General features: G+C 40.1%; 1 protein-coding gene across 2 annotated transcripts in view; it reads right to left on the bottom strand.

The window, feature by feature from the left end:
• Positions 1-23,733, bottom strand: part of LOC6043622 (discoidin domain-containing receptor tyrosine kinase B) — a 473,878-nt gene that overhangs the window by 234,915 nt on the left and 215,230 nt on the right. For both annotated transcript variants that reach the window (XM_038257913.1, XM_038257914.1), the window contains exon 3: positions 12,299-12,404. In XM_038257913.1, coding sequence (XP_038113841.1) covers positions 12,299-12,404 — 106 coding nt within the window. The remainder of the gene's footprint in view (positions 1-12,298; positions 12,405-23,733) is intronic.

Raw genomic sequence — 23,733 nt, 5'->3', positions numbered from 1 at the left:
ACTTGCCCGGGGGCCAACAGAAGCAGTAGCAATAAATTCACCTGGCCTGGCCAAAACCCCTTCTCAAAAGTTGAGTTCTGCGCCACGTGGCACTGCTATTTGGCCGCCCATTTGCGTGAGCTATCATCCACACCCACGTAACCTTCCTCCCTCTTTCCTCCTTGCAAGGATAAGTGGAAAAAGAAGATTGTCTTTCCCCTCTTTCCCCCTAAAATGGTTCATTCACCTTGGAACGCCTTTTCGCTTTGGCAAATAGCGATTTACATGACTCTCTTTCGCAAGCCTTTTTAAATATTGATAACTCCTCTACAGCAGACGAATTTTGCTCACTCAAATAAAACCATTATTCCCGTTTCCCCGTCTTACCTGTGGAAAACATAAAAGAACAGCAATTCCAAGAACCAAAGGGAAAAAAACACCCTTCATACATTTTGCAGTCAAGAATGTGTTACCTTCCATCATTTTATGGCCACGTTTTGCATTCCCCCTTCCCAGTCTTCACCAGAAATACAAGCCAAACTTTAAGACGTATATTACAGCAATATTTTAGCCAAACTTGGCCGGGTTTTCCACACCGAGAGGGAGGAAATTTTCTTTTTACTTCTTCGTCTCTTGCACTCACACTATGGGTGATTGTGTCGATATGGCGTGGGGGGGACTTCATCGGAAAAAAAAGTCTCCCGGATTTTTATGGCCTCTCGTTTTTCATAAGCTACCAGCCGTCCGATGTAAAAAGAAAAAAAAACTATGGGTAATGGAGGAGGGGGAGGGAAGGGTCCTCGCAGGTGTCCATGAATTTTGAAATGTTTTTTTTTTTTCTAAACATATTAAATAAAAGTTTTAGGGAGAAAATCACAACATGAAAACTACGTTGTTTTTCAAGCTTGTCAATGCCACAAATGTTAATGAATAATGAAGAAATATTCAAAAAAAAAAACTTAATCATTCAAAGATCTTATTGGAAATTATATTTCTTATGCAAGATATTGTGATATTTGTAAACCAAAAGACAACACATTTTCTGATTGCTGCAAATCGTGGTGATATTTATAGGATTTAATTTAGGTTTTCAAATCCTTTTTAAGCTGTTTTTAAATTTGTTTATTTAAAACATAAACATGACACTTTGGAAGGTTAGTCTTGATTTCAAAATATAAAAAAAAAACCCAGAGTATGCAACATTACACAAATCTTTGATGTTCTAACATTAAAAATTGGACCTTTAGTTGCTAAGACATTAGCATTAGAAAATCGGGGGCTGTTTGAAAACTTGAATTATCCTGAATGTTAATCTTGTATTCGCTGTATCCCAGCAACCAGAGGTCCAATCTTCAATGTTTCTTTAACGACATTTTTAGGAAATTTTCTGAACTTTTCGAAAATATTATTTAAGGATATTGTCACTCACAAGCACTATCTAAAAAGTCGAAAAACGTTTTGCCTTCCTCACCTGAGGTAAAGCTATAATCTTGCTCTGAAAATGAACTTCTTTCAGAAACGTCGTAGACCCACCTTCATGTATACCTATCGACTCAGAATCGAAAACTAAACAAATGTCTTTGTGCATGTCTGTGACCAAAATTCTTACTCAGTTTTCTCAGCACTAGCTGAACTGATTTAGGTCAGTCGCATCACACTCGGTTTAGGGTCCCATACGTCGCTATTGAATTGTTTGAAGTTTCGATAAGTAGTTCAAAAGTTATGTATAAAAATGTGTTTTCACAAATATCCGGATCTCAATTATATGCATGTAAACGATGTCCGGATCCATCATCCAACCCATCGTTGGTTAGGTAATCAAGAGACCTTTCCAACAAGTCCACAACATCGAAGATCTGGCAACCCTGTCTCGAGTTATGACCACTTAAGTAATATTTATGTACTTTTTTGAAGCCGGATCTCACTTAAATGCATGTAAACGATGTCCGGATCCATCATCCGACCCATCATTGGTTAGATAATCGAGAGACCTTTTCAACGAGTCCACAACATTGAAGATCTGGCAACCCTGTCTCGAGTTATTACCACTTAAGTGATATTTATGTACTTTTTTGAAGCCGGATCTCACTTAAATGCATGTAAACGATGTCCGGATCCATCATCCGACCCATCATTAGTTAGGTAATCGAGAGACCTTTCCAACGAGTCCACATAATTGAAGATCTGGCAACCCTGCCTCGAGTTATGACCACTTAAGTGATATTTATGCACTTTTTTGAAGCCGGATCTCACTTTAATGCATGTAAACGATTGTCGGATCCATCATCCGACCCATCGTTGGTTAGGTAACCAAGAGACCTTTCCAACAAGTCCACATAATTGAAGATCTGGCTACCCTGTCTCGAGTTATGACCATTTAAGTGATATTTATGTACTTTTTTGAAGCCGGATCTCACTTAAATGTATGTAAACGATGTCCCGAACCATCATCCGCCCCATCGTTGGTTAGGTAATCAAGAGACCTTTCCAATGAGTCCACATAATTGAAAATCTGTCAACCCTGTCTCAAGTTATGATCACTTAAGTGATATTTATGTACTTTTTTGAAGCCGAATCTCACTTAAATGTATGTAAACGATGTCCGGAACCATCATCCGACCCATCATTGGTTAGATAATCAAAAGACCTTTCCAACGAGTCCTCATAATTGAAAATCTGGCAACCCTGTCTCGAGTTATGACAGATTAAGTTATATCTGTGTACTTATTTTTCTGGACATAAAAAAGAATAGCTGAAATATGTGTCCGAACCACTCATATTACTCATTGTTGGTAAAAAGTGAGGATGGCATCAACCACATAGGTGGATTAAGTTGGTTTTAGAATAATCATTGCGAAATACAAAAAGCACTTTTGTATCTTATAAAAATAAGAAGACCTGGTATATTCAAGTATTAAAACTTACTTAATCCACCTATGTGGTTGGAGCCTTCCTCACTCATTACCAACACTGGCTGTACACAAATTTCATTAGATCCGGAATAAAAAGTACACCATATCTCAAGACAGGGTTGCCAGATCTTCAATGTTTTGGACTCGTTGGAAAGGTTTTTCGATAACCTAACTAACGATGGGTCGGATGGTGGATCCGGACATAGTTTACATACATTTAAGTGAGATCCGGCTTCCAAAAAGTACACCAATATCACTTAAGGGGCCATATCTCGAGACAGGGTTGCCAGATCTTCAATGTTTTGGACTCGTTGGAAAGGTCTTTTGATAACCTAACCAACGATGGTTCGGATGCTGGATCCGGACATAGTTTACATACATTTAAGTGAGATCCGGCTTCCAAAAAGTACACCAATATCACTTAAGGGGCCATATCTCGAGACAGGGTTGCCAGATCTTCAATGTTTTGGACTCGTTGGAAAGGTCTTTTGATAACCTAACCAACGATGGTTCGGATGCTGGATCCGGACATAGTTTACATACATTTAAGTGAGATCCGGCTTCCAAAAAGTACACCAATATCACTTAATGGGCCATATCTCGAGACAGGGTTGCCAGATCTTCAATGTTTTGGACTCGTTGGAAAGTTTTTTCGATAACCTAACTAACGATGGGTCGGATGGTGGATCCGGACATAGTTTACATACATTTAAGTGAGATCCGGCTTCCAAAAAGTACACCAATATCACTTAAGCGGCCATATCTCGAGACAGGGTTGCCAGATCTTCAATGTTTTGGACACGTTGGAAAGGTCTTTTGATAACCTAACCAACGATGGTTCGGATGCTGGATCCGGACATAGTTTACATACATTTAAGTGAGATCCGACTTCCAAAAAGTACACCAATATCACTTAAGGGGCCATATCTCGAGACAGGGTTGCCAGATCTTCAATGTTTTGGACTCGTTGGAAAGGTCTTTTGATAACCTAACCAACGATGGGTCGGATGATGGACCCGGACATAGTTAACATACAGTAATGTGAGATCCGGCTTCCAAAAAGTACACCAATATCACTTAAGGGGCCATATCTCGAGACAGGGTTGCCAGATCTTCAATGTTTTGGACTCGTTGGAAGAGTCTTTTGATAACCTAACCAACGATGGTTCGGATGCTGGATCCGGACATAGTTTACATACATTTAAGTGATCCGGCTTCCAAAAAGTACACCAATATCACTTAAGGGGCCATATCTCGAGACAGGGTTGCCAGATCTTCAATGTTTTGGACTCGTTGGAAAGGTTTTTCGATAATCTAACTAACGATGGGTCGGATGGTGGATCCGGACATAGTTTACATACATTTAAGTGAGATCCGGCTTCCAAAAAGTACACCAATATCACTTAAGGGGCCATATCTCGAGAAAAGGTTGCCAGATCTTCAATGTTTTGGACTCGTTGGAAAGGTCTTTTGATAACCTAACCAACGATGGGTCGGATGGTGGATCCGGACATAGTTTACATACATTTAAGTGAGATCCGGCTTCCAAAAAGTACACCAATATCACTTAAGGGGCCATATCTCGAGACAGGGTTGCCAGATCTTCAATATTTTGGACTCGTTGGAAAGGTCTTTTGATAACCTAACCAACGATGGGTCGGATGATGGACCCGGACATAGTTAACATACAGTAATGTGAGATCCGGATATATGTGAAAACACATTTATATACATAACTTTTGAATTACTTATCGAAACTTCAATCTGTATAAAACTCGATCTATGGGACCCTAAACCAAGTCGAATGCAACAGGTTCAGGTCAAATCGGTTCAGCCAGTGCCGAGAAACATGAGCTAGTTTGTTGGTCACATACATACATACACACACACATACACACACACATACACACAGACATTTGTTCAGTTTTCGATTCTGAGTCGATATGTATACATGAAGGTGGGTCTACGACGTTTTTTTACAAAGTTCATTTTTAGAGCAGGATTATAGCCTTACCTCAGTGAGGAAGGCAAAAAATCATGAAAACTGTTTTTCACAGCTTTGTATTTAATAAGTTCACCATTTATAGCAGTTTTCTTATGAAGACCCTATTTAGCATTTATTTTTATCAAGCAAGAATTTGCAAAATATTGGAGTTCCAGCTGAAAAAAAATTTGACTATATAATAAATTATAATGTGATACCGTCATCAGGGGTGAAATTGGGTCTGGGGGGTGAGTTTGGGTCATACAAAAATGCAAAAAATTGTAAGACCCAACATCACCCCTGATGACGGTACTTCTAAATAATAGTAAGCAAACAATTTTAAGAAAAGAGGATTTAATTTAATTGTGTACATTTGTGTAATGCAATATTATGCAATCATAAAAAAAACCTAGCGTGACGTCACAATCTCCCAAACGACCCCTCCCCCCTTCGTCACATCTTGTCACACCTTCGGTAACCCCCCCTCCCCCCCTAGGAGCGTACGTACTTTATAGATGACGCCAAATATAAAAAACAAACGATTTTTAATATGAAAACAACAAAAATATTTTTATCTTTTTTTTGAATAAACTTTTTGAATATCGGCCTTCGTCATGCACACGGGACCGGTTTAATTAGTCTTCACAAAAATTTTGAGCCGATTTGGTCAAAGCAGTGTTGAGATATCGTGGCACTCGTTTTTTGAAACTGCTAACTTCAAATAGCTATATCTCGGCAATGATGCAACCAAATGTCTTCAAATTTATGTTGATAATAGTTAAAAATGTTTATGTTAAAGTCCTGAAAACTAATTTAAAAAAAGTTTGCGTGTGTGCCAATACCAACCCTTGCCATTTTTGCCGATTTACATGTATGTAACCCCTTAAGTAAAGCTTTTGAGAATTTATTTTGTAAAGTTTTACTATTCGGTTCTGTTAGTTTTGTACAAAAAAGTATGGTTTTTCGTCGTTTGAGAATGACAGGAATAGTAAATAATTTCACGACTGAATTGCAAAAATTAATATTAAAATCTTGTCAAAATAAGACTTTTATCGACCCACTTTGTTTTGACAAACTGTTTATATCATAAATTATTTGCTAAATGTGATTAAGTAAGTAATTATTTATCCTTCGTATGTTAGTACACTCAACCCCCGGTGGCTGGTCACTTTTTCGTTTGACACTTTTTTAGTTTGTTCCCCGTTGGTTGATCAAAGTCAAACTACTTTACGCACACTATTAAAGCAAACGTTTGGCAGTATGTGTGAACTCCGTGTAAAAGGGGTGTCAAACTAAAAAGTGACCCCGTTTGTTTGACAACAGTTGGTGTCAAACCACCGGGGTTTGAGTGTATTGAAAGAGTGTTAAATTTTTCTATGTGGTCAGTATACGAATTCACTACATCAATCTTTAAGGGCACTGAACATTTGCGTTTTTCTTAGGTGATATCGTATTGTAGCCGAAACGCTAATGAGATTTTATACATCTTGAAAAAAAACTATTTCAAAACAAGTTTATCAATCTAAAATCTTTATAATAAAGATTCCAAGTCTTTGAGAAGTCTTCAGCTCAAAAATCCTTCCAAAAACACGGTCACTTAAGAGCCACCCTCTCCGCTGAAGCGTGTTAGAAACATCCCCGGACAAAGCCCGCTTACAAGTCCTGTTGCAGGTCCAATGGAAAACACCTTGGACACACCAAAGGGAGGCGGTTGGGAGCGTACGGTGCTCTCGGTTCTTCTTGCGGTGGATCGAGGGATTTCGGGAGAGTTATGAACCCGTGCCCAAAAAAAACCGGGAACGGTGCCGTGAAGAGTCGGGGTTGGTCCGTAAAAACTGATGAAAAATGGCCTTTCTTTGGTGGGGCACTTTTCGGGAACGAGGCGGGCTTTTTTTTTCATCGTCCAAGTACCGACGCTAAGTGAAATTGAGAGTACATTCGAGAGGCTCTGGTGGCTGTGAAATTTTACACTCCATGGGCTGTGTGTGCGCACTTGCGACAAAGTGATGAATGTTTGACCTTTTTCCACGGGTTCGGGAAAAGTGTGCTTGTGAAAAGCAACAATTTAGCTGAAAGATTGCCATAGTAGGCTATGAGAGAGGTTGCAGACTGTAGTGCAGCTCAAACTTTGAATCACCTTGTTAGGTAAATCTAGCTCACTTTCCTGGCCTACTTGACGACCTTCAAACTTCAACATTCAATCAATTTCAATTACCCTGAGCAAGAAAACTCTAAGCAGGTTGGTTAAACTTTCGTCTCAAGGAGATTTGCACACTCGACGTTGAGTTGGGAAAGCAAAATTTTGCACCTGAATTCATAGAAATCTGTTTGCAACAATAATGCTTACATTTCAACTTGAGGGGAAAGTACAGCAAAAGTTCTGCGCCACTTACAGCAGAACTCTCATGTTTTCTGTTTCGACTGAAGGGAGAAATCGTTCCATTTTTGATTTTCAATTTTGAGGTTAGTTTAGGTCTTAACCGACCAAAAATAAATCATTTCTGCAATCTCTCCCTCAATGACTTGCACACTAGAGTGAATCAAAGTAGAAAATTTCGTTGGAATCAATTTTTCTCTTCCAGAAAACACTGGTCGATTTTCCGCCACCGCCACATTTGCAAAACCATCGATCGTCGGAACACGCCACGATGACTCGCCGGAAGTGGAAGGCAAACCAACCGTCGTCGAGTTCCAACCATGTTCCGACGACCGGGTATCCAAATATTATTCTTTTTTCGTGCTCGGCTCGTTCGATTCTGCTCGGCCTGGCGGAAGTTTGCTGCAACAGGATCAAATCGAATGCCATCTCCGGGGGTGGTTCTTGTTTTGTGGAATTTGAAGTTGATTCAGTTACATTTTACACATTAAGATGATTTTCTTTAAATTTATTGTTTGGAAAAAGGACCACCCTAGCGGAAGTTGGAGAAAAACAAGGCTTTTCCATGGAAACCAAATGGAATCCTTGGTGACGATATTGGAACTGGTCTTCGATTTTTCCATGACTGTTGGTTTAAGGTTCTGAACTGGGCAATGTGAAGAGTGTTTGTGATAATCTTTTTTGGTTCGACAAATTACAACAGTTCAACATTGGTAGTGTTTCTTTTTTTGTCATCATGTCTCACTTCGAAAATAAATTTATTATCCTGTCTTTGCTTGTCATAACATTAAAAACAAAAGCCACTCGATGCATTACCATAATTTTATAAAAAATATAAATTTTAATTCACAATGAAATTGGAAAAAAAAAAATCCCAATACGAATCCAACATTGCAAAATCCTCCTCTTCGCACCTCACAGTTTTCCTTCAGGCGCTCCCATTTCACGGCTTGCTGCGAGGTGAAAAAGGATTTCGCTGTTCCGAAACTCGTTGTTCTCGCAGGCTGCTGCCGGTATTTGTATTTGCTGAATGTGAGCGGAGGTTCTGGTACCATTTCGCAGCCTGTTGCGATGCGCTCTCGCGAACTTGAAAGTAAAGTTTTTCCTTGTTCCTCGAGCCCGCTCGTCTTTTGACTCAATGTCAGCATGGGGGGGGGGAGGGGAGAAGGGTTGTGAAAAATATTTTCAACACACTCACACCACGGTTTTCGTTTGGGCGGGAAATTCTTTCAGCTTTTGAAAGAACGAAGAAAAAAAAACACCATTCGTTTTGTAGTCCTTTTGGAACGTCGGCAGGCAGGCATGACGTCGTCGTCGAGTTTTGTGGTGGTGGAAAGTTGGAAAAATCACCAGGAGACGTCGTTTTCTTACTCATTTGCGAAAATGGAAAATAATTTTCTCCCCATTGTTGCCAGGACTAAGGGCGGTGGAAATCTTGGCGAGGGGGGGAAGGTGTGAGTTGGTGTGTGATTTTCGCTTTTATAAGTTTTCTTTTCTGTTCATCCCTCTTTCCTTTTTTTGTCTGGTGTTTGTTCTCTATGCTTGTGATTCCTTATGTCATTTTGCGAGGAAGGTAGCTGATGATTCTTTTCAGCTTGGGTAACTGAACCTAATATAACTTTATTTAGTTTTATCATTCCATATCACCAATAACACAAACAAAATAACGCTACTAAAATTTTAGAAGTTTATCATATTTTGTTTACAGCTTATTCTAAGGCCTTCAACATTTTGCTCTTAGCAAAAATATTACAATTTAGTAGAGCTTGATAACTAGATAACCACTCGATAGCATAAAAGAGTCCGAAAATTCAGATGATTTCAGTAGTTAAAATAGCCAAACGGCTCAAAAGAGATCATCAACTTCGGAGAGCTACATAGCTCAAAAGAGCTCAATAGCTCGTTGGAGCTTGACTGTTCGTAAGAACCGGTAAGTTCAAAAAGATCAAAAGATTAAGATTGAGCTCAATAGCATTAACTCTAGAACTCAAGTTTCCCAAAAATAAAAAGTTATAAACCTCAAAGAAACTTAACGTTTTATTTTGAAAAAGTCTTTGGATAGGAGACCTAAACAGTTCAGGGAGGCTCGATAGTTTGTAAAGTTCGATCGCCTAGATCAGCTAAATTATTCAATTTCTAAAAAAAATCAATCAGCCCATAATAGCTCAATAACTAAAAAAAAGCAGAATACACCCAAAACTGGCAGCGCTAGTCCGAGAGAATGATGGTCTCGAGTCGAGAGAATAGTGGTACCATTCACGGACGCAGAGAACACAGCTCGAGATGGGCGATAGAACTATTCTCTTGAGGTTCATTTGCAAAAAAAAAAAATCATCCGTCAAACAAAAAACCAAAAGTGTCTACAACGGGAATCGAACCAGAGACCATTGATAAACCAATCCAATGACTTAGCAGCCTCGGCCACCACAGCTTGGTGACCAAGGAGAAGTCAGAAGTCGATGTATGACACTTGTTGGAGATTTATTGATTCAACTAACGAATGAACTCATTTGTTATGATGGTGTGAGTTGGTACCATTATTCTATCGATTTTGGCACTGAGCCCTCAATAAATTTTGAGAGAACGATTATCTCGACTCTGAATTTTAGGTGTAGTTCATGAGATCTTCGTGGTAGCATTAAAGAGCTCGATATTTGGAAAAAGACCGTGATTGAGCTCGTCAGCTCACAACAGCTTGGAAACTTAAAGAAGCTTAATTAATAGTTCAGGAGAGCTCAAAAGATCAGGGGAGCTCAAAAATCAGTGAAGCTCAAAAGACTAAGAGCGCTCAATAGCTCAGGAGAGCTCAATTGCTCGTAAGTACTGAATAACTCTGAAGAGCTCATTTTTTTGGAGCTTACAAGAGCTTAAAGCTGACAAAAGCCCAATAGCTCATAGGAGATCGCAAGAGCTCTTAAGAGCTCCAAAGCTTAAATGAGCAAACTGAGACAGATGTATATTCTAGAAGAGCAGGACTTCTCAATAGCTCGTTAGCTTATAAGGCCGTTGCAAATATTTTTTGAAGTTTATGTCTCTCGATTTGGTCGGTGTCGAGGGGGGGGGGGGGGAGACAAAAAAAATAAAAATTGAAATTAAAAGCCATTATTGCAACATTGTAATGCAAAAAGTATTTTAAAGTGCATTTTACACCTGCTCAGTTGTTTTGCAATCGTTAGTTTTAAAGATATCAAAGTATTAAAGAGAATTGTTTTTTGATCGATCCAAATATGAATTTAAACGCTGGAAAATGCATTTCTTATTGTTTTCAGTTGGTCAGACTTCTATTTCCATTAAAATTTTGAAGTTTCTTGAAAAAAAATTTTTGCCCCCTGATTTTTCGAACCGATTTTGAAAGGGGGGCGACATAAACTTTGAACAATATTTGCAACGGCCTAATAACTTAAAAACCTATAATAGCTCACAAGAGCGCTTAGGAGCTCATTAGAGTTCTTAGGCGCTCTTAAGAGCTATAAAGCTTAGATAAGCCAATTGAATTTTTTTTCTAGAAGAAATCATTGGCTCAGGAGAGCTTACAAGATCAACAGATTAGCGCAATAGCTCAAAAGAGCTCAATGCCTCGGGAGAGCTAAATAACTCGTCAGAACTGAATAACTCTAAAGAGCTCAATATTTTTGGATAGCCCGTTAGCTCACAAGAGCTTAAAAACCTACGAGAGCCCAATAGCTCATAAAAGCTGAAAAGCTCAGCAGCAAAAGATGTATTTTATAAAATAAAGCAAGCTCAAGCTCAAGAGAGCTCAACAGCTCAACAGCTCAAAAGAGCCCAATGGCTCTAGAGAGCTCAAAAACTCCTTAGAATTGAATAACCTTAAAGAGCTCAATATTTCTGTAGAGCTCGTTACCTTATAAGAGCTTAAGAGCCTATAAGAGCTCAACAGCTCATAAGAGCTCAAAATCTTAGAAGAGCAAAAAGAGAAAGTTGTATTTTCTTATAGAACTTATTGGCTCAAGAGAGCTCAACAGATCAGGAGAGCTCAACAGCTTAGGAGCACAAGCTTAAAAGAGCTCAATGGCTCAGACGAGCACAATAGCTCATGAGGACAGATGAATAACTCTAAAGTGCTCAATATTTCAGAAGAACTCGTCAGCTTATAAGAGCTCCTTGGCTCATGAGAGCCCATTACTCTTAAAGAGCTCAAAAGCTCATAAGAGCTCAATAGCTTTCATTGACTTAGGGTAGTTCAAAAGATCAGGAGAGATCAACTGCTCAGTAGAGCTCGACAGCTCATAAGTCAGAACTTTTTGCTAAAACGGGTTCAGTGGCTAAAAAGCTAGATTGCGATACCCAAGCTAAGTATAGCTTTTCAGTACAACATAGATTAGCTGGATTTTAAAGATAAGTTCGATTGCTCAAAAGAGCCAAAACGCTCAAAATCTCAAAATATCGAATAAAGACCCTTTTACGGTAGATTTCAAGCCAAGACATGGCGTTACTATTTATCTGTGTTTGCCTTTTGCGGGTGATTCTGTACTTCTTTTCATTTCTACGACTCAACAGTGTTCTACTCAACAGAGCTCTGAACCAACCTACTCAGAGTTGTTTCCTCCGCATAACCCAAACGAAATCGGCTAAAAACTCTAATTCCCATGATGTAGTCCTGCTCCACCAGCCTCCTACGGTGTTCTCAATCTTGGGTGTGTCGGAAACAAAAACACACACTGCCAAAGCGAGGAGGAAAAGCGCACAAAAGCGCAGCAGGCGTTTGAAAACTCTGCGCTGCAGCACCTTCTAGCAGGTACCACCTATACGGAGTGATTTTTCACTCTAAATGAGAGCAATTTGTTATCCTGATGAGGATAATGTGGATTTGTTATCCCGCAGCAACCCGACCACATCCGAGTAGTCTAGGGTTTCTTTCAACAAAGAGGCGGGAAAAGGAAAGGTTGCTTCGACACCTTCCGAGCAGCTTGCTCGGATCCGTTCTCGAGAGGATTGAAAAATGAACCGGAAAAGCGCGGTGCAACCGCGGAAGATCCAGCTAGGAATTATGCGCTGGAGACGGGGATTAAGAGTTCATCAACTTACCGGGCGTGCTGAGGTCCGACGTTGCCGATGTCGTGCGCCGAGCTGGCCGTTATCTGCGAATCGTTGATCGCACCGGACTCCATGCCTAATGGATTTTTGCATTTTTCTGTAATTAGAGAGTGGGGAAGAGAGAGAGGAGGGAAATCTATAAGTCTTGACTCATTAGCAACAGGTCTGGCGAACGGACGTCATCGGCAGAAATTTCCCGGAAAACTTCTTGCAGCCAAGTTGGAGAAAAGTGCTGACCCGAAGGTCCATTCCGGTGGTCTGGCGGTGACGGTGAGCAATGATTTGTGGGCCGGGTTTCAAACTGTAATTACTTTGGCTTTTCTTGCGAGCTAGAGAGAGTTGGCTGGACAAAGGTTGATACGCAAAACTGGGCGTAGGAGGGTGGGTAAGTACTTTGTCGGGGATTCTAGGAAGCCGGGAAGTAGACTGATTTGAGTTTGAAGATGCAGGTCAGGTTATGAGCGAAGTCATCCGCAAAAAAAGCTCGATGATTGATTGAGTTTTGAAAGCTGGCTTAGTTGCAGATCCTACTCTAAACATTTTTAGCTCGTGAGCTTGCGAGCTCAAATTGCAATAACTTGAATCATATAAAATACAACCAGACGTGCATTAGCACTCAATAGAACATCCCAATAATGACACTTGCTCTTGAAAGCTAATGCACGTCTGGTCGCTCATCGACTCTTCAACATTACGAAACGTCTTATTGCAAACTTCTTGGCTCCCTTTCTTTTTGCATCCAATTACTGAGTCTGGTTATTCAACAGGAAAACATCGAACGAAAACAGTCTCAAGAGTTTTCCAACAACAATGTTATTTTCGCTCGACTCAGCTCTTGGAGTGTGACCAGAAAACTTCGCAACGAAAAAAAAGCCTCAATAAATCCACTCTCTTTCCATCAGACAGGAAAATCCCAAGATTTCCAGCCTATCCGGCTGGAAAAGCTTCCAGCCCAAACATCATCCCCGCAAGCACGTAAGAGTGTCCGGATCGGATCCATGTGACAAGATATTGCTACTGCCCCGGACAACAACATGAATGGCTTCGCACAGCGTGATGCAATTTGTTTTGCAATTATGATGCTGTTCGAAAATATTTTCTCTTCTCATGCTGGAGTGAGGGGTTGTTCCAGGCGGATTAGTCACGTGAGGGGGAAGGGGTATTCAGTATGTGAGATTAAGATGGAAAATGTAATCTGAAGGTGAAACATGTGCTTCACAATATTCTGGGAATAATGTACACTTTCATAAGCTTTGTCTAACACAAATGATGTATTATGTCTTTAAAGATATGACTCGCATTTAAAATCGATGTGGTAGGCAATTGTGATTATATGCTTTGAAAAGTTTTGAGCAAAGAGCTTAAAAAATGTTTGAGACATGATTCAACAACTGGAGTTCAAAATAAATTGAAACTCACTTTACCTTTTTGCAGTCTGCATTCCAAGCATATTGCAACTTGTAGTAAAACCCTGTTTACAGTCAACCCACCTCTGCATCTTTCTCAAGAAGTTCCGCAGCATCTCAAGCTCAAGAGTGCCCCGTCCTCCATGGTCGGTCAGTATCCGTTAACGACCTCTCTTCGTCAAGTCCGTTCGGTGTTCGGCAATATAAAATGTATAATTACACATCGCTCTCTGCGAGCTCAAGATCATTCGATTCCCTGGGAAGCCATCGTTTGCGTTCATGAACCACACTCTGCTGGAGTAGAGTCAGTAACGGTGAGGTCAGCTAAAGATGCACTTTCTGGTATGATGATGGCTGGTTGGTACCTGCTGAACTCCAAGAAGTGTGCAGACATGGGAGTCATGGGAAAAGTGCAAGCGATGCGTATTCCAAGAATTTCATATTTTCGATGTCAGTTGTACGGTGAAGGCAACACAGGCACACACACACACATTTTAAAATTTATATTTATGTGCCGCACCATAAATTTAATTTAATTTAAAGCTTGGCGAGAGAAACGTAAGCTCAGCGCTTTTTGAGGGGGAGTGGGAAAGTCTCGGAATCTTCTGAAGAAATAGTTTCGAGCTTCGGGAGGAACGTGGCCGGGTGTCTCTTCTCGAGCGTTACTTCACCAGCTGTGTTGAGTTGGCTTCGTATTGGATTAGCATTTCTTGAATATTACCTACAACCGTTGTTGTTGTTGCTCCTTGGAGAGTGTGCCTGGCAAGATCAGACATCGTCACGCCACCGGGGGAGGAGGAGTCGAGCAACTCGAGAGTGTCAGAATTCGTTCCTGACGCACGTCAGACCCCGGCATCCGAATGCTGTAAATTTAATTAAAAACTTGATATGGAAAGTAAATAATAAATTGAATTAAAGTCGGAGCCACGCTGCACAAATTAATTAATTTATAATGATTTTCCAGTGTGCTGGGCACGGCCAGCCCCGGGAGCGGGTTAAAGGTAGCGCAAATCAAACAAATTATTTATTTACCAGACGTCTTAAAGTTTCGTCCAAGTGGAAACTCCTTCAAAAGGCCCCACCCCACACGAAGAAAAAACCCCGACTCAATTAAGACCAAAATTTACTGCCAACGGAGCAAGCCACGCTCTGGCTGGACCAACTTTGTTCCAACTTTCAATCACTTTGTCAGCTGGTCGAATCCGCCGTCCGCAGCAGGCCATGCAAAGAATTCCAAATTCGATAAGCACCCTCCGAAATCGCCGGCCGACCTTCCAGCAAAAAAATAAAAAAAACCGAGAGTGCTATTAAACTAATCCACTTTTTCGACGTCGGTCGTCCCACCGGAAAGAAGTTCCGACACTGCGATGACTCTATTTTCCGCCCAGCCGCCCGCGTCAACTTTGCTGGGGATGTTTCGATAAAGTTGGGTCCCTCGAGCGGAAGGGTTGGTTGGCGGTTTGGGTGGAAGAAACGAACGGGAGATGAGTTGACCAACGTTGATTCCTTTGATGGATCGAAAGTTTAGCAATCTGATATGGTCGTAGCAGGCTGGGAGGAAGGGTGTCTTAGTCGTAGTAGGCGGCGGGAAATAACTTCATTTAGCTTCGAGGAGTTTGCCGTGGGGAAAGCGGGACAAATTAAGTGAGTAAACTTGGGATGATACAGCGATTTGAGGGAAGTGAATTAGGTCATGTGACAATTAGGTTTAAAGGAGCATAAAAGCGGTTGCTCTTTAAACTAACTGTTGTGTTGGAAAAACATTGAAGTTAATGGGAAAAACAAGGTTTTAATTTATGGAGAATAAATCCTTCTTACATTTTTTTATTCATCGACCCAGTATGCAAACAATTTGATTTTAAAGTTTCGCTTGCAACGCTTGCTTAGAGCGTATCCTAGATTTTTAACCTTCCCAAAAATCGCCCAACTCCAAGCAAAACTTATTTGGGGATCCCGTGGAGATTTTCCCTTATCCCCTTGAAAAAGTCAACAACTTCAGTCTTCGACCAACAATGAACAGCTGTCATGGTGTTGAGATTCCGATTTGATTGGAAAATCATCATGTATACATGACGAAATCCAGTCTGCAATCCGCTAAAATCACCGTCTCCAAGCGATGCGAATTCTTCAGAATTCAAATCAAAAAGTACATTGAAAAAACTCGTAGTTACAAAGATACTAAAAATGATTTTTACAAAATCCAGGACTGCCCAAGTAACATTTTCTAAACCAACTAGCCGCCACCTAGTTTTATTGAGGTTTTCTGGTAGCATCTTGATTGCTTAATAGTTTTATTTGGGCATTCACCGCAACCAATGAGCAAGATTTATTTAATAGGTTCTATCAAAGTTTCAAGCCTGGGACATAAAACCTGGTGAAAATAAATGCCGACTGGCTTTCAATAAGGTTTTATGAAAGTTGTAATAAAGGTTTGAAAACCAGCTTGCAATGCCACGCTAAACGGTTTAATCGCATGCTTCTTTAAAACCAAGGGTGTTGTAGCTGTCAAGTGGAAGCTCACTTAAAACCATAAGCATGAGCATGAGCATGAGAGATCACCCATGGTTGCCCCTCCGTTGCTGAACAGAACCGTAATATCCTTTCAGCACTACTGATCATAGGCTTCGACGATCTAGTGGTGTTTCCCTTATCAACAGCATGTATGAATGCGCTGAAAAGATAAAACACCATGATTGCCAAAGCAAGATCAGTTGCGAATAGGTAACAGTCATTGGCCACCAACGGCGCCCGCCATGTCAGTTTGTAGACCTCGAATTTAAGGGACGGGAATGTTAGTTAGCGCAGGTTGCTACTAGGGCAGCTGATTTACTCTGTGCTTACACCCCACAAGCGCCAGGAACCTGAAAATTTGTTAGTAGGATAGGGTGTTTGGTCAGGATTCATCATAGAAGATGATGATGCGACCCAAAATCGAATGTTTTGTTTGGAGGGATGATGTATTATTCTCAAGGCAAGCAATCGGATGCTGCTGTTGAGACAATTCCCGTTTATACGTTGAATTTTATATCAACAGTCTAATCTTAGACAGCCGGCTGTGGAAAGATAAAACCAAAGCGATATGTAAAAAGAGGGTAAAATATTAATCTCATTGAGTGATTTGGAGCGATCTACATACTTGATTATTTAATTAAACGTAAAGCGTACGATCGTGACAATCTGCGATGCGACATAAATGCTACATAACGGAAGAGAATCTATTGAAATCGCGAAGTCGTGAAGAGATAATTGAAAACAACGGCTATAATACCAAAAATAGCTTTTATTTAACGATCGATATTTAATAAAAAAAAACGCGGCGATGACGAGATGTCTGTATTTAACGAATTTCATCTGCAATAAACTTCAAATTCTACAAACCCGACGGTCACGGCGAAACCGGCAGAATGCACAGAATCAATTTTCAGATCACGCAAACCGCCCGAAAGGAACACTCAAAAAATGAAAATAAAAATGCACGCACACATAAGGGGAGACAACAAACAAGTCGACGACGACGAAAATCAAGCGCGACGGACGCGACGCGAACCGGCAGTAGGCAAAGGTAAAGATTTGATAGAGAAAGAAAATTAGGAAAATAGGAGAGCATCAAAGACTCGATTCTACACGAGATAGTTTCTTAAAAAACAACTTTGAGAAAAATTATAATCAAAAGAAAAGAAGATTTTTTTAGCGAAGAAATTATTGTTAAATAGAAATTAAAGAGTGGCGTAACAAATTGGGATGGTTAGGGCGCGTTATTTTATTACGTAACGCCAAAAATCGTTTTTTTAGACCCCCCCCCCCTCGTAACAAAATTTCCATACAAATTTTAGAATTTTTGTATGGAGCGTAACACGACCTCCGACCCCCCCTCTCCCCAACTGCGTTACGTAATAAAAGAACGCTCCCTTAGCCAAGTATAAGCAAGCATTACCGGAGTTCTTTTGTTACGTAACGCAAAATTTAGTATTTTTGACCCCCTCCCCCATCGTAACAAATCGTAACAGATGAGCGATCCCCCTACCCCCTGTAACGCGTAACGAAAGGTCTTTTTGCAGATTTTTATGAGTACTTATATGAAAATTTTGCGTTACGTAACAGCATTTTTCATCACTCTCACCTACCCAATTTTCGTAACATTTCGTAACAGACACTGACACCCCACTACCCCCCGTTACTGCGTTACGTAATAAAAGAACGCTCCCTAACTTCGTATGGAATACAATTAAAAGTTTATAGTAATAAGAAAAGAAGAAAATGATGAAGAAGAACATTAGCATTAGGATTTAGATAACCACAAAAGTTCCATTTTGCTCTCTTTTCTCACACTTCCATACACACATACAGTCATTCACATCCACACACACTGAGCTTTAAATGGAACAAACTCACCAGGAATAATGTTAATACAGCTGAGTCTGCAAATACGGCTTCCAAGGCATTTGCAGACTTTTTCCTCATTGATGCAGATTTCCACATCAATGATTTGGCATCCACGAACACGCCGCAAAGCTCGCTCGAGAGAGCAAAAACTTCTCTCTCCAACCTCAGCAAGTCATGCTCCCGTCGACCGGAACCGCGTCAGCACCGCCGCCTACAGCTCTCGGGTGCTCCTCCTTGCACCAATGCGAAAGCACTGATGCACCGTAGCATCAAAACTTGAACCAACGTATCGAGAAATTAAAAGTGAGAGTGTGTGCAACATGGAGTTAAACTTTCTATGAAGTTGCTGTGAAGGTTACCATGACACTTTGAAAAGTTTAACTCCATGTTGCACGCACACACTCTCACTTTTAATTTCTCGATACCAAAAAGAGCTTCACCTATTTTCAGTACCCCTGGTAGTGCGAAACTTTCTTTTCTTCTTCTTTATCACTATATTTTTCCAAACTGCATCGGTTCTTCCTTAATATAATTTTCAATACACTCAAATAGCCTGAATGGAGCATGTCGCACATTCATCAAACTTCACTCTGCTGCTTACTCACTGATTTCACCTTTTCAAGCCAAATGAACTCACTAAATCGATCTGACACCACTGCACAAAAGCTCACTCAAAGCAAACAGAGCAGAAGCTTTCATTGACTTGTTGTCAAATAGAGTTATCTAAGCCTGCTCTCACGCACACTAGCACACCATTTGTTTTGCTGGTGGGTACAAAATTTAACCTCAATCTTTTTCGTATACGTACACGCAATACATGCGCACGTAGATAACTTGATTGCCAACTCGAAGGAACGGTGGAAACGAAACGTAGCGAAAAAGCTACGCGAAAATAAAAACAAACAACACATGCTGCAAAAGCAAAAATGCATGGAATGCCTTTTAAAACAGCAAAACATATCTGGAAAACACTTCTATCGAGGAATGCGCGTCACTAACTATATCTTCACAACATCTCCAGCACTACAGAATGGCAAAATACACGAAAATTTACTAAAAATCTCGGAGCACCCGCGACGGTCGACTAGCTGGAACCAGTGCTGCCAACCCGACCAAAGCTCACTTAAAACCATAAGCTCCTAAAAGAGCATTTAACGCAGCCAAATAGCAATGCTTAAGTATGGCGCTAAACGCGTGGTCTGATTGAATATGATTGACCGCCATATTGGCAGAAAAAATTGAAAAAAGCATAAATTCGATAAATATTCGATGAAAACACACAATTATGATAAATTTCTGATATCGTTAGAAGTTCAAAATTAATTTAAACATTTTTTGCGAAAAAATGCGAATAAAAGAAATTTCATTAAAAACTGTGATTGCAGAAGAAATATTGTTGATGAAGCGAGTTGGTTTTTTTGGCTCTATCTCCCCCACATTTATCGATAAAATTCCAACTGCAGCTGAATTTGAACCACCAATTGCGAGGAAATTATAGTTATTACCTTCAATATCTATCATATCATCATCACAATTTTTAACAATTATCTCCATTATTTCATTTGGCAAGACGAAGACTTATATTTTGCCAGAATGAAATCTGTTGGTCATAAGACGCATGAAGACGTATAAAATGTCCCTAACTCCTAACAAGGTTTTGACAAAGGTTTTATCAAGGTTTTAAGGAGGTTGTTGAGATTCAGTTGTAAAGCCTTGAGCTTCTATCTGGGTTATATAAATAGTCCGTAACAACCTTTTGCGGAGGTCATTTTGGGTTTTAAATGGGGTTTATCGAGGTTCTGGGGAGTTTGTTACGACTATGTAGTTTTAATGTTGGTTTTGGGTGATAGGTTTAATAGCGGTTGTAGCAGCTTTGATAAAGCCTAAAATGTTACTTGGGTGTGATTGAAAGCAATACTAGCTGATAAAAAAAACTGTGGAAAAGATGAAAAAATGCCAAACAGTACTTGAATCCCAAAACAAGAGTCCACATTCAAATTTGTATAGCCTTCACTACCATGAAAAACACACTTCCTAACTTTGCATCATAATCGCTTACTTAGATGAGGTTGCAACTCCCCGAGATAATCTCCATGATCGCCGAAGCGCATGCTGCGATCGACAGCAAGCAAACTCGCTCTGTTTGTAACCAACGTCCAGGCAACTTTTCCATCTTGAAGTTTCCTTCCAGTGCGGACAAAAAGGAAAAACTTTCCACAAATAGTGCAGCGTTGTATAAATCATAATTTTCTCACCATTCCAACCCTCTCGGCAGTGGAAAGTAGAAGAGTAAAATGCAAAGAGAACAAACTGCGGAAAACTTTTGTCCGAAGATAGTTTAATTTAATGTTTGTTTATGGAACAATGAAAACTGCGGAATTTTCCTTGTGGCCAAGCAGCAGCAGCATCCCATTTTCCCGTTTTTCTCGAAGCAGTGGGGTAAAACGGGGGCCCACCAGGTAGAACAGCCGGCACACTTTGATTGTGCGGGGCACGGACAACGGGAGGGAAAAATTCAGTAAGGAAAATAAAAGAGTTGCCCGGCGGATGCTTTATTATGGTAAGCATCAATCAAGCAAAAAAGTTTCTCTCCGGACTCCGGGTCTGGTCCGAGAGAGTTCAGACCCGGAGGGGCAGAAAAATGGAAAACTTTCAAACGATGAAATATGAACTAATTCAAGGATAGTTCGGAAAGTATTCCACCCCCTTCGCTGCCGTTTCTGCTGCTGCTGATGCTGCCCAAGGCAGAAATTCTTAAATCGTTTGATGAACGAGTCTGCGAGTAAAAAGGGTTCGAGATTAAAATTTCCACAAAACTACTAACAAATGCACAACGCAGAAAGATAGATCGCAAGATTTTTCCGAGAAAAAATCCCAACTCTTCTGTTTTGATTTCCACACCCCAAAATTGACCCACTTTAGCAAGGGGGGGAAGCAAAAATATTGAAACCCTTTCGGAAAGATGTCCGCCTTCTTGGAAAACCGTTGACCCTTTGAGCACGTGTGTGTCCTCTCAGGAGGAAAGAAGTTTCCAGCTTGTGGGTTTCCGGTCAGCGGCCTTTGCTGTCGATTTTCTGCCCTTCTGCCGATCGCCACTGACCGGAGCGAAAGCAAACACAAAATTCGTAAATTAATAATCACGTGAGTGAATAAAATATGTGTTTCTATTACCCGTCTGCTTCTTCTTCGAAAAGCATAAGACACGGTGCTCGGTGAAGACGACGTGAGCAAGATTTTTCCGCACTGTACGTGTGTGTGCTTTGAGTGGGTGGGCAGTGACAGGGGGAACAAGGGGGTAGAAATTGGAAAATTTATGTTGAGGAATAAACTTAAATTTTGCATTTGATTTAGTATATCATTGACATTCTAAAATTAATACTCATCTCATTCAAATCTTTTAGTCACTTTAATATTTGAGTAACCTTGTTAGGGGGAGAGGGGGTAATAAGCACCCCCTTAGGTTAAACTGTGAAAATTTTGTTTGATGTTCTTAAACAACGAAGAAAAATTCGTCATCCACGTGAAAAGTGTTTTGAAAATTCACAAAATTATTCAAAAAAAGCAGATTTCCATAAAAACATGTTTGATTCATGGTTGTTTGACAACATAATTTTTGTTTTTGTTTGACATGTAATTTTTGTCCATAATTTGCTTTTTACACCCCAGAATCAAACATTTATGAATAACTTTGCAAGGGAGCGTCCATAACCAAAGTTACTTTTATGGCAGACGTGTATCCAGTAGACACACCTCTCCCCCAAATATGAACCCGATTGGTTGAAATTACAACTTGTGAGAGCCATTTTATCATTGTTCCCCGTGTCTCATTGATAACTACTCTACCCTACTCTCCGGTTAGCCAGTACAGGAATTTTTCAAGTACTTTTTTTGGTTCCCTATTGGATTTCAATTAAACTTTGTAGACATCTGAAGTTTTTTTTAATTGTCCAATAAACCAAACATCCATTTTTTGCTTTTTGGGTGTTTTTTTAAGCCGCCTTGAGTCAGGGGTGTTCAAAAACACCCAAAAAGCAAAAACTGAAAATTTGATTATTGGACCTTTAAAAAAACTCCAGGCATGTTATCCATTTTCGTGTGTATGGTGCCAGTTGCACTCAAGAATGTTACTCAAAAAATTGAAATAAAAAAAAACATCACTTTAAAGAGTTTTTTTATATTTAAGTTTAAAAGTAAAAATTTAGGGTAAGCCCACAACTTTTTCTCCTCCACATTTTTTGTTGTAAATGCCAAAGATGCATTGTTGGAATTCGAGCGAGAAGAAGGAAAGCATTTCTCGCTCGCGAACGAGGGAGAGAACTTGTAGGTTCTTTTCTCTTCTCGCTCGCACTCGCATTTTCGTTCGCGTTCTCGCTCTCGCCGCGAGCGCTCGCGAGCGCCTCGTGCTAGCCGTTCGTCCCAAGCTAGCAATTTGTTTATCAGGCTTATGAATACGAACCAGGCGATGGTATGGAGGTGTAACTTCAATCGCTGTGTTGTTTTTTGTTCGTTTCTAACACGTTCAACTTCTCGCGAACGGGCAATTCTGGCTCGCGAGAAAGCCCGTTCGCGAGCGGAGGAGAGCACGGGCAATCGGTGAGTTTCTCTCGGCAGCTCGAGAACTCGAGAGAGAGAAAATTTTCTCGCGAGAGCGCGATAATACCAACACTGCAAAGATGATACAAAAACTTTTACGACAAATCTGGAGTATTTTTTTGAAAAGGTCCAATAAACCAAATTTTCAGTTTTTGATTTTTTGGGTGTTTTTTAATACCCCTGAATCAAGGCGGTTTTAAAAACACCCAAATAACAAAACTAGAAATTTGGTTTATTGGACCTTTTCAAAAAACCCCGATTCGATCCCACCTGGAGTGAGCTAGAGCCTTTCTTACAGAAGGAAGATTTTTTTCAAAGAAATAGCAAAATAAAGAATGGTCCATTCATTAATCAATTCAAAAATCAACATGATTTTTTTTCATATAACTGAAAAGCGCTGGTTTTTGCCCCATTTGCCATGGCCGGGTGTAAGCTGTGCTCGCACAGAAGCATTTTCGATTTTTAAAATCAAAACAAAATATTTTTGAGGCAGAGAATTAGTTCACAATTTGCGATGTTCGTAATGCTTTCTACATATCGCTAAATTGTTCGTAATCTCTGAGTGTTTTTTCATTTTTCAAAATTTCAAGAATTAACGAGAAAACAAAATAATTCCGTCTTGCTCCAGAGCGTTAAAGTGGTTACAAAATGACTGGAACGCTTTCTTTAGTAAGAAAGGCAAAAATGGAAATTTTCTAAAATCTGAACGGTAAATCCGAATGAGGTCAAATTTGTTTCAGAACCTCGATTATGGTCTAGATTACGATATGGAGAAAAAAAATTAGCTATGGTGCCAAAGGAATAGTTTTGGCATTTGGTGTAAAATGGCTTTCACCTTTTTTAGGGGTTTTTTGCCTCACAGAAAATTAGTCCACAAGTTGTAGATCAAGATCCACATTACCGACATGGATGAGAATTTTGGTGAATTTAGAACTTTAAAAAGCCATTTTTTTGATAAATAATCGATTTCAATATTTCAATTTTCGACCGAATTTTTATTTCAAAATCGCCTGATCAGGTGAAACATACTCCGAGTCCCCTTAA

This window comes from Culex quinquefasciatus, chromosome 2, assembly GCF_015732765.1.
Source record: "Culex quinquefasciatus strain JHB chromosome 2, VPISU_Cqui_1.0_pri_paternal, whole genome shotgun sequence".
Classification (NCBI taxonomy): Eukaryota; Metazoa; Arthropoda; class Insecta; order Diptera; family Culicidae; genus Culex; species Culex quinquefasciatus.
Note: the sequence above shows the minus strand (reverse complement) of the source record. Positions and strands in the feature narration are given on the sequence as shown.